General features: G+C 39.7%; 1 protein-coding gene across 1 annotated transcript in view; it reads right to left on the bottom strand.

Annotated features, from left to right (window-relative positions):
* The window catches only part of TNNI3K (TNNI3 interacting kinase), a 314577-nt gene that overhangs the window by 93714 nt on the left and 206504 nt on the right, over nt 1-14359 (bottom strand). Inside the window, exons 18-19 of the mRNA XM_028102541.2 lie at nt 1717-1769; nt 1339-1391 (exon numbers count right to left, since the gene is read on the bottom strand). Of these exons, the coding sequence (XP_027958342.1) occupies nt 1339-1391; nt 1717-1769 (106 nt within the window). The remainder of the gene's footprint in view (nt 1-1338; nt 1392-1716; nt 1770-14359) is intronic.

The following is a 14359-nucleotide window of genomic DNA, read 5'->3' on the forward strand; positions in this document are numbered from 1 at the left end:
GATGAGTAGACTCCTTTTAGGTGGGGTGGAGTAGAGGGCTATCCAGGCAGAGAAAACCACACCAGCAGAGTCACAGGGATATGAAGGTGAAAGCATGTTTGGGGAATGACCAGGAGGCTTGTGTGCTGGGCTACAGGGGACTTGAGAGAAGTTGCTGTGGGGGAAGAGGACACGGAGGGTTCCTGAGCCAGACTGGGGAGGAGAGGAGGCTGCCAGGCAATGAATTTGGATTTGGGCCTGTGGGTAAGTGGATATCTTTTTTTTTTTTTTTTTTTTTAAGATTTATTTATGTGTGTGTGAGAGAGAGAGAAAGAGAGAGAGAGCATGCATGTGCGTGGGGGGAGGGGCAGAGGAAGAAGGAGAGAAGGTATCTAAGCAGACTCCTCACTGAGCACTGAGCACGACACGGGGCTCGATTCCGGGACCCTGAGATGAGGACCTGAGGTGAAATCAGGAGTTGAATGCTTAACAGACTGAGCCACCCAGGCTCCCTGGGTAGTTGGTATCTTTGATGGTTTACAGGAGGAGGTGAATTGTCAGAACCCAATATTTGGCTGACGCTGCAAAGAATGAGTTGGAAGAGAATACTGGAGTTAGAATCCTACTTCTAGTTCAGAAAAGAGATGATGAAGACCTGAACTGAAGTGGAAAATGAGAGGTTGGGTTGAACTTAAAACAAGCATGCAAACAGACAGAAAAAGTGAGTAAAGTCAGTGGAAGCAGGGAAGGAAGGAATGGAAAATTACCTCAAACTTGGGTAATTAAATAACATAGGTAGTCTAGAAAGAGAAGTTACTTTTTGGGGGTGTGGGGGGAGCAAAGGAGAGAGCAGGTAATGAATTTAATAGCAGACGTTTTGAGTACAATTATTCTTGCTTCAGACATTATAACTTCTATTTTACTTAAACATTGATGCTTGGTTATGTGACATATTGCCTTATAATGCTAAAGTAGAAGAAAAGTTGTTAATAGATGCTGGCTAACTACAAATTCTATAGTTAGTTATCGATTAAATGTTCGCTCCACTACTTCATAAGAAGATCTAAAACCGAAAGCCAATTAACCATGCCTGCCATGTACTTTTTTTAGTTATATTTGAAACAAATTCTGTATCATTTTGCCCATTGCCTTTTCCAAATATATATCTAATCTATTTTTCTGGTAGAGCCTTGAAAGAGTTCTTTTGAGGGCTTAGTGCAAATAAAAACAACACAGTATCCTGCCTCTGGGACAATTACAATGCTTCCAGTTAAAGCTGTTCTCATCTCACTTCACCTCATGCTGAGTTTACACATTTTAATTGTTTCATAATTATAGGGAACACAAGCAGCAGCAAACCCCAGGTTGTTTTGTCATGTTGTCTTCGTCCAGAGACTGTAGAAATCTTGATTCTGAGGGAAGGAGAAAACGAATTCATGTCAAAGGAAATATCTTTAAAAATAAGGTCAAAATCACAGCTATAATTTTGAAACCCCAAGAAACCTCTATCTTATTTAAATGTTCACTTCCTTTCTTTTAGCTGGGGATATCAAAGATGAAAAACTGAAAATAAATGATATACTTTTAAGATTCAGGGTCACTGAAATTTGAACGACTTAGAAAAGTATAGCTGTCAGTGTGAAATCCATTTTCAGATTCGTCATACAATATGAGGGACCAACTAGGAATGAAGAAAGAGACTGATGTCATTCGGGATATTATTCATGGAAATCTCACCTCCAAAATCTGCCACCACAGCATGCCCATCCTCACAGAGAAGAATATTATGACTATAAAAAAAAAAACAAAACAAAAAACAACTTTGAGTAAACTTTACTATTACTGAATCCAGTGCCTTAAGGAAAAGGATGATATTTGTTTACCCACAGGATAAAGAAGCTGCAAAAGATGACCAGAGATCTTAGGTTAGTGAGTCTGATTTTCTGAATTTTGCTAATTCAAAAGGAATATTTACAAAATCATTTTATATCTAACTTTCAAAGTATACAAAGTATCCAACTTTGTGTAGATCTTCTAAACTTGTCAAAAAGTCCCATTAGCTGAAGATCAGTTTTTCAAATACTTGAGGTTCAGTTGCTAATACAATTGTAACAGTGTCAAACGCATCTCTGAGCATATGAGAGTCAGAGCAAGGGAACCAGCTTGCTGGAACCCGAGGTATAAGGACAGTTCAAGTCAGAGCCCGACGTGAACACCGTAAAAGGACTCTTTGTGGAAAATGTCTTGGCCAGTATCTTCTAGCTACAATTCCAGGAAGAAGAGTGTTTTTTTTTTTTTCAAAGATTTTATTTATTTATTTGAGAGAGAGAGAATGAGAGATAGAGAGCACGAGAGGGAAGAGGGTCAGAGGGAGAAGCAGACTCCCCGCCGAGCAGGGAGCCTGATGTGGGACTCGATCCCGGGACTCCAGGATCATGACCTGGGCCGAAAGCAGTTGCTTAACCAACTGAGCCACCCAGGCTCCCAACAAGAGTGTTTTTTAAGACTGACACTAGCAAAACCACTTTTTAAGTTCTTAGGGAAGAAAAGGTATAAAGGTCATCAAAATCTTTCCAGACCATAATTCAAGCTAGATTAACAATGTCCTTCCTTTTCAAAAAGTAAATCAAGACTGGGAAAGCCCCAAAAGAGGTCGTTCCTCCCACATGTTGGTGAAATGAGTTGTGGGATATCTTAGGGACAAGCATATCATGATTCAAGATTGTCTTTGAGTGCTTCTTACTGAATGCCTTTCTTCATGCTCATTTCACATTTGGCTTGTAAATGAGTCATTTCAGTATTAGGAGATCCTCCACTGGATTTCTTTTAGTGTCCATAGGCTATACTATATTTATTTTATTGGCTCTATCGTTAATTGTTTTGCTTCGTGATCAATATAAGGAAAACACTATTATTTTCTAGTCCTGAATAAGTCCTGAATAAGATATTGAATCCTTTGCATAAGTGCTTTTTTGTTGCTGACTGGAGCTTTATTTACTAAGTTATTTTTGAACTTCCTTAGTATCATTAGTGACTTTTATTTCTGTGATATAGACTTAATCCTCTTTTCAACTACCAAAAATCTAGACTATGTTTAAAGTCACTGTGCTTGGAAAAACCCAGTGTAGAAGTAATCAAGGATGTCAAAACAAAATCCCCAAATCCTCTCTTTAACTACAAATTTATCAGTTGCTACATGTGATGAGATGACTGTCATGATAAAGAACTTGATAGCATCAGGAGCTCTCTGGAAGTTCAAGTACAACAAGAAAAATGCATCTAGTTTTGTACCACTAGGTTCTTTGTAGGATTTATGGGAGTTTCAATACCACAATCCCTTGGTCTATCAAGGGATAATGGGTGTTACATTTTAGAGATATCATTAAAACACATACTGAGCATGGATTCCCCAATCATCATACATTTCTATGTATAGTATCCTGTCTGTTATTTTATTTTAATTCCAATTGGTTACCTAGAACAGTGGTTATTAAAAAAATATTTTTAGGAGTATAATCTCAACATGTAAAACAGATTTGTAAATGGATCTGCTGCTCTAGTTCAATATGGGGAAAGCCTCCCAGAACTACTAAACCTTCACTTTTTCCATAATAGTAGTCATCCAGGCAATAGCTTAAAATCATGGATCTTGAGAAGCCCTCAGATAAGTTACATCTATATGGAATATTTAGAAAATTTCTTCCAAAGTAAATATTTTATATTATTCAGAACGATGTTATAGCAGCTAGCTGGAATTGGGGTGGAGCGTTTAGCAAAATTTTACCCTTTTATCAAAGAAATTGGGCACCCAGTACATCACGGTATGAGAAGCAGGATATCTCAGGATGCATGGATTATGCTCACTGCTGTACCTCTGCTGTTTTTAGCACATGCATTACATAGAAGCATTCAATAAACATTTGTTGAACACATAAAAGAAATAGAAAATAGTCATGAGTATTTTTTGAATACCACTCATCAATCTACTGATAAATATTTAGAATTCACAGAATCCTACAATTGGAAGGGACATTAGAACTAACTTAGCATAACCCTCTTAGTACCTAGAAGAGTCCAAAGCTCAGAGAACTTCATGTATCAATGGAGATTACATAGGTAACTAGTAACAGTGAAGACATAGACTCTAGTTCACGAAGGCCATTCTTTCAGAACTTAGAACAGGGACTGGCAAACAGTAGGTGAGAAATGCATTTTATGAATTATTCTTGTGTTAGGTTATGGACCTATCCCCACAAGCATGACATTTACTTTCCTCACATTATCAAGATACTCTGAGAGATGCAAAGTGAGGCAAGTTATGAATTTCATCTTCAAGGAACTTAAAATCAGCTGATAAAAATAAAGATGAATGTGGGTTATGTAAGAATTCAAAGAAAATTGTGTAGGTTAAAAAAGGAAATTATTTTTGAAGTGGGACTGGAGGGAAAGTCTGTAAGTCTATAAATACAATTTGGCTGAATGCTGGTCATATACCAAGAAATTCTCTATATACTGGAATATAGTGGTGAACAAGATAGGCAAAGAGTTTGTGAGCCGATGTAGTCAGGAGGAAATGGGGCAGAAGATGAAGGGAGAAAAGAAGTCTAAGTTGGGGGATGATCTTAGAAAGGTCAAGAGCTAGGGACGCCTATAGTTTCTATCAGGAATTATAGGAAGAATATACTTCCTAATTGGAGTACATGCTGCAGAATAATGGAGGAAAACTGAGTGAAGGTGGTGTTGGATTATTACAAGGAAAGATGAAAGCCGGGAAGGGAATTCTAGGCCTGATGCATGGAGATAGCACATTTTTATGCATAAGGGCGATGCTCTGAAAGCAGAAAGATTAGTATTCAAGAATAATTTTAGGCCCTGGGTACAGAAGGCCAAAAGTAGAAAGAGGGGAAAATAAACAAGATAGGATTAATCCATCAAAACATCTGAAAACAAGTGTCTAGGTCTTGGGATAGCTTAGATATAGAGACTAAAGGGAACAGAAAGCCAAGGATCATCCTTCATCACACTTCAAGTTTTCTAGTTTGGAGTTCCTAAGCACAAGGCAATAACATATCCAATTAGAAGGGATTGTCTTACTAAAAACCCTATGCTTTTTTCTTAAGATTTTATTTGTCAGAGAGAAAGAGACAGAGAGAGAGCACAAGAAGGGGGAACGACAGGCAGAGGGAGAAGCAGGCTTCCCGCTGAGCAAGGAACCTGATGCCGGGCTCGATCCCAGAACCCTGGGATCATGACCTGATTCAAAGGAAGAGGCTTAACTGACTGAGCCACCCAAGTGTCCCAAATCCTATGAAAAGGGTAGTGGCTGAAGTGGGAGGCTGAGAAACTTCAAAGTCAGTGTTTTGCTTGGCAAGATTGGACTCACTAGACAAAAAACTATTATGTTTATCAAACTAAAATGAACATGAACTCGGGCGCCTGGGTGGCTCAGTTGGTTAAGCGACTGCCTTCGGCTTAGGTCATGATCCCAGGGTCCCGGGATCGAGTCCCGCATCGGTCTCCCTGCTCAGCGGGGAGTCTGCTTCTCCCTCTGACCCTCCCCCATCTCATGCTCTCTCTCTCATTCTCTCTCTCAAATAACTAAATAAAGTCTCAAAAAAAAAATGAACATTAACTCTTGTGTTCTTAACAAACAATAGCAAATTACACGAAACAAAGGATGAAGTGACACTTTAGGAACACAAGGCTATCTGAGTTCAGAGCAGCAAATGGAACCAAATGTCAAAAAGGATGCTATGAAAATAATACTGCAGAACTTCAGGAAGGGCTGGAACAAAATGAAATTTTCTATTTACTTCAAAGTAGTCTTTTGGATTTGTCCACTCCTTCTCTAACCACTCAGTAACAATGGAAACTAATTTTTAGAACTACCTCTAAGATTCAGCCATTCATTTTTTAGTTAGTGCTGAGTGATAGTTCCTATCTGGAGTGAAATAAATAGAGATAGGCAGGGGTGAAGCTGAGAGAAGCTGTGCTAATCAGTGACAGCACTAAGGCTTTGTGGTGGCCCTTGTGGTGGGTCAGAGAGTCATCAGCATCGGGGTTGAGGATACCTAGGGAAGGGGATGAGCTTAGAGCTGAAGTCAGTTAAGACAACAGAAGTGGTACAATTATTATTAGTGATAACTTCAAGAGTTTATTACTGAGATTTGTTCTGAATGGCAAGTTTTGAGAGGAATGAGAGTAGTGAAAATTGTGGGGCAGTAACAGCGAGGGTAGCAGTCAAGAAAAAAGGGAGTAAATACTGGATGAGAGCCTCCTTTGGGCAAGCACTGATTTTTCCACTCCTCATGGATCCACTATATGGTTGGTATTAGCCTATGCACCCTATGGATGGATAACTGAGGATCACAGTGGTTGCATAAGATGGCCAGTATCACAGCTAGTAAGAGGTGGAGGCAGCATTCAATTCTCAGGCTCCAGAATTTGCCCTTTTTAGAAGCTGACTTCCACATCACCCAGATAGGCCCTGAGGAGCCAGGACTCTTCCAGCTTGATGTCTAGACAGAAATTCCAGAAAATCTGCTTGAGTGAAGGAAGACCAGCCAGCTAGTGCTAAAAAGTTCTGTGTTCAATGTATGACTATAAGGTAATGAGAATGAAGTCAACAAGCTACATGGAAATAAATCTAATACACCTCTGATCCACAAAGACACAGCAGGCAAACACTAACCTTCTTCCCTTCTGGGTTTGGTTAAATAGGTCATATGTAGATGAACGAAGCACAGTCCCTGCGAACAGGAAACTTGCAATCTGACCTGGGAATCCAGCTAGGAACACAAAGAGTGTCATCAGGATCAGAAGAGTGAATGGAAACAAGGTGATGGGAATTCTAAGACTTTTTCTTCCTTAGGAGACCACCCAGGAGGTTCATTTTTATCTGTCTGCTTTTATATAAAATTCTGGGGGGAGGCAGTTTTCTGTTACACATGACGCTTTACAGAGCATCTTCATGGATATAACATTTGGTGGAAATAGCCCTGTGAGTCAGGCCCTTTGGATTTGAATTTGATAGACGAACAAACCTGTCAGTAATTGATTGAACTAGCACTTTAGCACAAGTCCTACCATCTGGGGGGAAGGGATTGAGAAATAAGGGGCAGGAGATGAGAAGAGTTAGGTTACAGAGGAAGGAAGGAGGGCAATGGTGAACAGATGTTGTAATATACACACATGTACACATAAGCAGTACACACACACACACATTTGCTGTGTGGAAACATCTTTAAGGGTGACATGCTGCTGAGGAATGCTCTCCAGATAGCAGTAGGTTTTGTAGCCATACAAGAAAGTTCAAGAGATAAACATCAACAAGCCCTTCATTTTTATAGTAATTTTTGTCTTTTCTGGATTTAACATGTTGTTTTCATCCAAATGAGTGTGGTTTTAATAGTCCGCACTATTTGCGGACTTGTAATTTAGTTGTGTTGAGTGAGGCTCAAGCTCCAAAGCAAGTAGCTTAGCTGATGAGTATGCCAAGGTCAACCTTGCAGCATCAGTAGCTCAAAGGGCTTTATTGCCGTCTTTGGTGATCATGCATTACAGGAGAAACGGTATGCTGGAATGGCAGTGGTTATCTGCACAGGTTTACCCTCCCTGCTGTGAAGGCCTCATTCTGAGGTAGAAACCACAGTGCCTGCTTTCAAAGAGATGACAATCTGATTGGGAATGAAATGCAAACTGACAGGAAGAGACATTATCATACATAAGCTAGAATGTAAAGTAGCTTTTACTGTCAGAGACCTAGAAAAGAATATAGTGACTGTGAGAATTAATTCTGGAAAAGATCGTTAAAATAGAAGAGAAGATCTTAAGAAATAGGTTGAAGAGAAGGTAGTGTGTAGGAAAAGGACCCGGAGTCAGAACACCTGGTTTTTGCTGTTAGTAGTCCCATAAATTTGGACAAATAATAATTTTAACTTTTTGAATCTTCCTTTCTCATCTTTAAAACTTTTGAGAGGAATGAAGAACGTTAAGAGATCATACACAGAGGGGCACCTGGTTGGTTCAGTCAGTTACACGTCTGCCTTCTGCTCAGGTCATGACCCTGGAGTCTGGGATGGAGCTGCATGTTGGGCACCCTGCTCAGCGGGGAGTCTGCTTCTCCCTCCCCCCCAGCTCCTTCTCTCTCTGGCTCACTCTCTCTCAAATAAATAAACACAGTCTTAAAAAAAAAATCATACATGGAATTTTGTAAATTCTGAACTGCTAAATAGGTATTGGTTGTTATTAATACATGGAGGACCTAGCTTACAGAGTGTTTGTACAACTTACAAACAATGCCCTTTGTAAATGATAAAGCCGTGTACTTGGTAGGTATCAAGTGATGAGTCTTGGAAGCAATGTGACTTTCTGGATCAAAACCCACAGGAGAAACTGACTTCACTATGGAGTATTTCAACTTATTCTTAGCCCAAATAGTCTCTTCTCCTTCCATTCCCATTGTCTAATTCTTTTTTTTTTTTAAGATTTTATTTATTTATTTGAGAGAGAATGAGAGAGAGAGAGCACATGAGGGGGGGAAGTCAGAGGGAGAAGCAGGCTCCCCACTGAGCAGGGAGCCTGATGCGGGACTCGATCCTGGGACTCCAGAATCATGACCTGAGCCGAAGGCAGTCGCTTAACCAACTGAGCCACCCAGGCGCCCCTCCCATTGTCCAATTCTATAAAACTATTGCTGCTCTGATTGAATGACCGCATTTCACCTAAAGGAATCTTTGTTCTCCTGACCGCATTGATACCACAGTGTTTGGAGTTGCCTCCAGCTTTGTCTTTTATCGTGATTTGGGTCAATTGTTTACGTAACAGAACTATTTATCTCTTTGAAATGTCTGTCCCTTACAGATGACTCCACAATAAAGTTCTTTTAACCCTAACAATGCATGCACTTAGCAGAATACAAAATAAAACTGAAGGCAAGATTTACTTCATCCAATGTGAACACAGTCCATGCTCGGACCTTCAGTTCTTTCTTCCAGAGTAACACAGTTCACTTTCAGAAATGAATAAGCTGTTTTCAATGTGGGGTGTGTGTGTGTGTGTGTGTGTGTGTGTGTGTGTGTGTGTGTATTTATATCTTTTAAGTATTTTCTCCAGTTTTCTTTTAAACAAAAGTGAGTGGAAGTTAAATTCTGCTGGTTCTTTTTCTTTATGACATTTTTTTTTTACTCCAACCTCAGAACTGAGTTAATTTAATGAAGTCATTATGTAAGCATCATGAGTCTTTTCATTTTAATTGCCTATATTGAAAATTTACCTAAAGTGCTCAAATGATTCATAATCAGTTGGTTATGCACTATAGTCCAATACTAATTGTCACTATTAATCAGACTGGCCTGATTATTAGACCATTTTCCAATTCTGACTTTCTTCCAGAGCCAGACTGAAGTTCATGATGGCCTTAGAAGGTTCAAGGTGACTTGCTACTCTCACTCTGCTACCATTAAGACTTTTTTTAAGTCACTTAAAAAAGAAACATAAATAATAATTCATTTTTTTCTGAATTATAGAGCCATGTAATTGTTTGTGTCAGTTGCTACTAACAAACACTAGTTTAAGGGCACCATGGCCAACCTCTCAGTGTCCTATTTGAAGAGATGACAGCCTCAGAAGTGTAAACCGAATAACGCAACAGCAATGCTCCCCAGACTTGCTATAAGCCACTGTTTTCTGATAAATGCCTGAAGGTGATTAACTTACATGATTAAAGACACATGGCTATTGGCATGCCTGGAAGCATTCCAAGGGTTAAATCAGTGGAAGCAATTAGGCTTCATTTTGAATCTCATCACACTGTGAAAGTCATTAGTTTACAAACAGATCTGCCTGACAAGCAATCATTCAAACCTGATGCTGAGGAGTCCCGGATCTGCCAGCTGCCACATTTTGCTGGTGGTACTACTTGATGGCCCAGAATTCTTTTTCGGCTCCAGACCTCCCTCTGGGGAGTTACCACCTTCTTGACTTTCAGCCGAGGCAATACACTGTTCTCTACTATTAAGCTCCCCTTAAAAACCCTTTCTCAACCTTTGCCACTACCAAACTAAATGTGGCTCTGTACCTCTCAATATGTAACCCCCGTACCCTCATCTGCTTCCAGTTTGTTTCAAGTATAAAGTGCTTCCTAGATCCTTGAAATGCAGCACAGCTCAACTCTCCTCACTTTGGAGCTCTGTGCCCTTTCCTAAAAAAATACTTCCAAGTCATGTAGATCATCTCCTTGCGGTCACAGATGTATTCTCGCGTGCTCTTTTTTTTTTTTTAACATTTTTCTTCCTCTGATTTTATCTTTCTATCTCTGCTTCTTACATCATAGGGAACAAAAGCAAATAAAAACTCAGTATCTTCATGAGGGGTGACTGCTGGGGATCCTGTGTTTGAGCCTCAGGCAATGGAGACAACACATTTAGGTTCAGAGATATTTGTTGATATTTCCTTATTATGTACGTTGTGTGGTGATTGTACCCTCGGCAACCACTTGAAGGCCCCTCACAATTTGGGCTGCACACAGAAACCTGGTTAACAATTGTAGGGTTACATAGGAAATCAGGTACTTTGCTTCATAGCCTAATAAAGCCTCCACCTAATATTCTGGACATCTTTGTACCTTTGGGCCCAACATAAACTGTTCCAGGGCTCTTGCCATAATCAGAAGATTTTGTTGTTGTTGTTTCTGCCGGAAAAGTGAGGCCACTGGAACTCTATTTTTTTTGGATTTTATTTCATCAGGGTACCCCTCCTTGACAACGGCCAGAGAATCCCAAGCCTAGGTTTCCCTATTAATCCCTGTGAAGCTAGTTCTTCACTAAAAATGAAAACTGTAATTTTATTTTTCATGCTACCAGAAAGCAACCCTATTTGGCTTCATACATACTGATTTAAGATAGCTTGTATCTACCATTGGTTCTTAAGAAAAGCATGTCAGGGAAAACCCACATTGACAGCAAAATAGATCCCCAAACTCATTCAGGAATAGCAATATACAGATCTTGAACATAATATAGGTAAGAGAAGGAATTTACCAAAGCCCCATATCATTAACTTCTAAACACTGAAAGCCTAATTTCAGTGAACTCTCGGAAACCATGGAAACAGAACACTCCAATGAATGCAAAGGATTGTAGAACCTTGACTTTTTCTAAAACAAACTTCACTCTGTCAGTAGAAGTGTATTTGAAGGCTTACCTCTAAAGCTATTGGATTTGTCCCATTGCCAGTGGGATTGAAGAGATGGATTATAAGATTTGTATTGTGGTTAAACCCATTTATTGAGAGTAAGGTGAAGAAAACACCATACTCTTCACTTATTATTTGCTCAACACCATGAAATGCAAGTGGAAGAGTGATAGTGACTGAATAAATCGAACGACACACACTCAGGCTATTGATTGTGAGGTTTCTACGAGTTAGTGTCCTAGAATCAACAAGCAAGTATAATTGCTGTTTCTAGGTATGGCTACAGTTTTGCTTATGTCCAGGGTATAATCGTATGATGATGAGGCATCTTAGGTATGCAAACTGCAAAATCTGAACTCTATAAAGGAAGAATTTGAAGAGCTTTTTTGTTGTTGTTGTTACTGTTTTTTTGCCAAGGTTACCTGATTGAGCCCCTGACTAATTGTTATTTTTCCTGCCTCACCTACTTCTTTTCCCTGATCTCTGAGGATCTAAGCATGTCTCCAGCCTTTGTTAAGTGTGTTATATAGATGCTAAGGGCCCCAATGACTCCTACCGAAAAGTGTGCTAGGACTCTTCCTACCCATGTTTAAGAATCCAGATCCAAAACTGATTTCTTTGGCAACGTGCCTTCTGAACATAAACAGTCAAACACATAAGGTCTGTTTTAACCCTTTATCTCTGCAGGATAAAATTAAATCCTGGATGCTAATGGGGACAAAGAAACAAGGCCAGAGAGAGGAGAGATTAAGAACACAAATATATAAAAACACGTAAGAGAACAAAAATCTTTTGAGTTTGGCGTGGCAGGCACAATTGATATTTTGTGTGCCAAGTTTCCTGTTTAAAGACCCTGAAGTAGGTGTACATGTGTTGAGCAGTGGAGGGCTGAGCTTAAAAATAACAGTTGAGAGGAGAGCTGGGCTTTATCAGCAAAGAAGGTTTCGTGACTTAAGTAGAGCAGCTTCGGACCTGGGCAACTCCGCGAGAGCAGGCGAGGCGGCTCTATCTCTGACAAGAAGAGGCTATGCTCCTGCAGGGCTCGACCTCTAAGGGAGTGTCTCCTTCTAACCTGAGCCACCAATGAGTGTTTAAAAAGTATGGCTTTGGGGTGGAGTCTTTTGGGTTTTCCACCTAAAGTATCATATCATCTGCAAACAATGAGAGTTTGACTTCTTTGCCAATCTGGATGCCTTTTATTTCTTTTTGTTGTCTGATGCTGAGGCTAGGACTTCTAATACTATGTTGAATAGCAGTAGTGATAGTGGACATTCCTGCCGTGTTCCTGACCTTAGGGGAAAGCTCTCAGTTTTTCCTCATTGAGAATGATATTCGCTGTAGGTTTTTCATAGATGGCTTTTATGATATTGAGGTATGTATCCCCTATCCCTACACTCTGAAGAGTTTTGATCAAGAAAGGATGCTGTACTTTGTCAAATGCTTTTTCTGCATCTATTGAGAGGACATATGGTTCTTGTTCTTTCTTTTGTTAATGCATTGTATCACGTTGATTGATTTGCGGATGTTGAACCAAACTTGCAGCCCAGGGATAAATCCCACTTGGCTGTGGTGAATAATCCTTTTAATGTACTATTGGATCCTACTGGCTAGTTTTTTGGTGAGAATTTTTGCATCCATGTTTATCAAGGTTATTGGTCTGTAATTCTCCTTTTTGATGGGGTCTTTGGTTTTGGGATCAAGGTAATGGTGGCCTCATAAAACGAGTTTGGAAGTTTTCCTTCCATTTGGGGTGGCTGGGTGATAGACATTGGGGAGGGTATGTGCTATAGTGAACGCTGTGAATTGTGCAAGACTGTTGAATCACAGATCTGTATCTCTGAAACAAATAATGCAATACATGTTAAGAAAAAAAAAAGAAGAAGAAGCTAGCAGGAGGGGAAGAATGAAGGGGGGGAAATCAAAGGGGGAGACGAACCATGAGAGACGATGGACTCTGAAAAGCAAACTGAGGGTTCTAGAGGGGAGGTAGGTGGGAGGATGGGTTAGCCCGGTGATGGGTATTAAAGAGGGCACGTTCTGCATGGAGCACTGGGTATTATGCACAAACAATGAATCATGGAACACTACATCAAAAACTAATGATGTAATGTATGGTGACTAACATAACAATAAAAAATTAAAAAAAATAAAAAGCATGGTTTCAGGGGAATGTGTTTGCAGCCCTTTGGGAGGCAGGGATTTGTAGGTAACTCAGGAAAGGAACCGTTTACCTATTGAACTAATCTGAAGCTATGGCTTTTACGGTGGTATCTTTATCTCTTCTTAGCACAGGGAGACTAAATGCCCATATTTGTGCAAAAGGCCAGGTTAAAAATGTACTTAGTCCCACATGCCTTCCATCAAGGACGCTTTGAAAATTCAAAAGAAACGAACGGGTCTATTTTTTAAAAACTCACTGAACCATTCAGCTTCTCTTCAGTTGCTGAGAAGAGGAGCTGTAGGTTTTTTTCAAGACACTAGATAGTCTATCCCCGTGGGATAGAAATATTAGTCACAGAAATATAAGTTAACAACCATGACGGTTTAGGGCTACTCTAGTTCTAACCCTTTGTCAATGCTCTGTGACTGTCCCCACAATACCCTCAGCTCCTGCCTCCCCTTTGTTCATCCTGTCTTCTCCAAGTTTGAATCCACTTCCAATTTCCTCTAAATAAATATCCCCATTTTTCAACATCCTGTTCAGTGATTTCTTCTTAGCCAGGCTTTCGCAGTGCTTGTCTCCAATAAGATTATAAATTCCATAGGAGTAAGACCCATGAACCAGGGAAATAATCGGTGATCAATAAACTCTTATTGAATTAAAATTTCTTCCTGATACTGGAGGAATAAATGGCAAGAAAAACTGGGAACAATGGGGGGCATTTTATGGGGAGATTATATTCAGCTGTAACTTTTCCTAAATTCCATAGAATGAATTCTGTATTTACTCAGGTCAAATTGTTGTTTCATGTTTCCTAATAAAGGTCCAAATTTGTGACTCTGAATAAATTCTCTGAGACTTAATACCTTAATTTTCCCATTTTATTCTTACTCCAGGCAAATTCTTATCTGTCAGCTACCTATATAATCAGCATTTACCCAACAAATATCTGGGTAATATTTATTTGGCATCCACCACACTGCTAGATATTATGCAGGACACAGAAAAAGCTTTAGAACAAACCCA

The sequence above is a fragment of the Eumetopias jubatus genome, unplaced genomic scaffold (genome assembly GCF_037043125.1).
Source record: "Eumetopias jubatus isolate StellerSeaLion01/CBP00866 unplaced genomic scaffold, mEumJub1_p1.0 scaffold_4, whole genome shotgun sequence".
Lineage (NCBI taxonomy): Eukaryota > Metazoa > Chordata > Mammalia > Carnivora > Otariidae > Eumetopias > Eumetopias jubatus.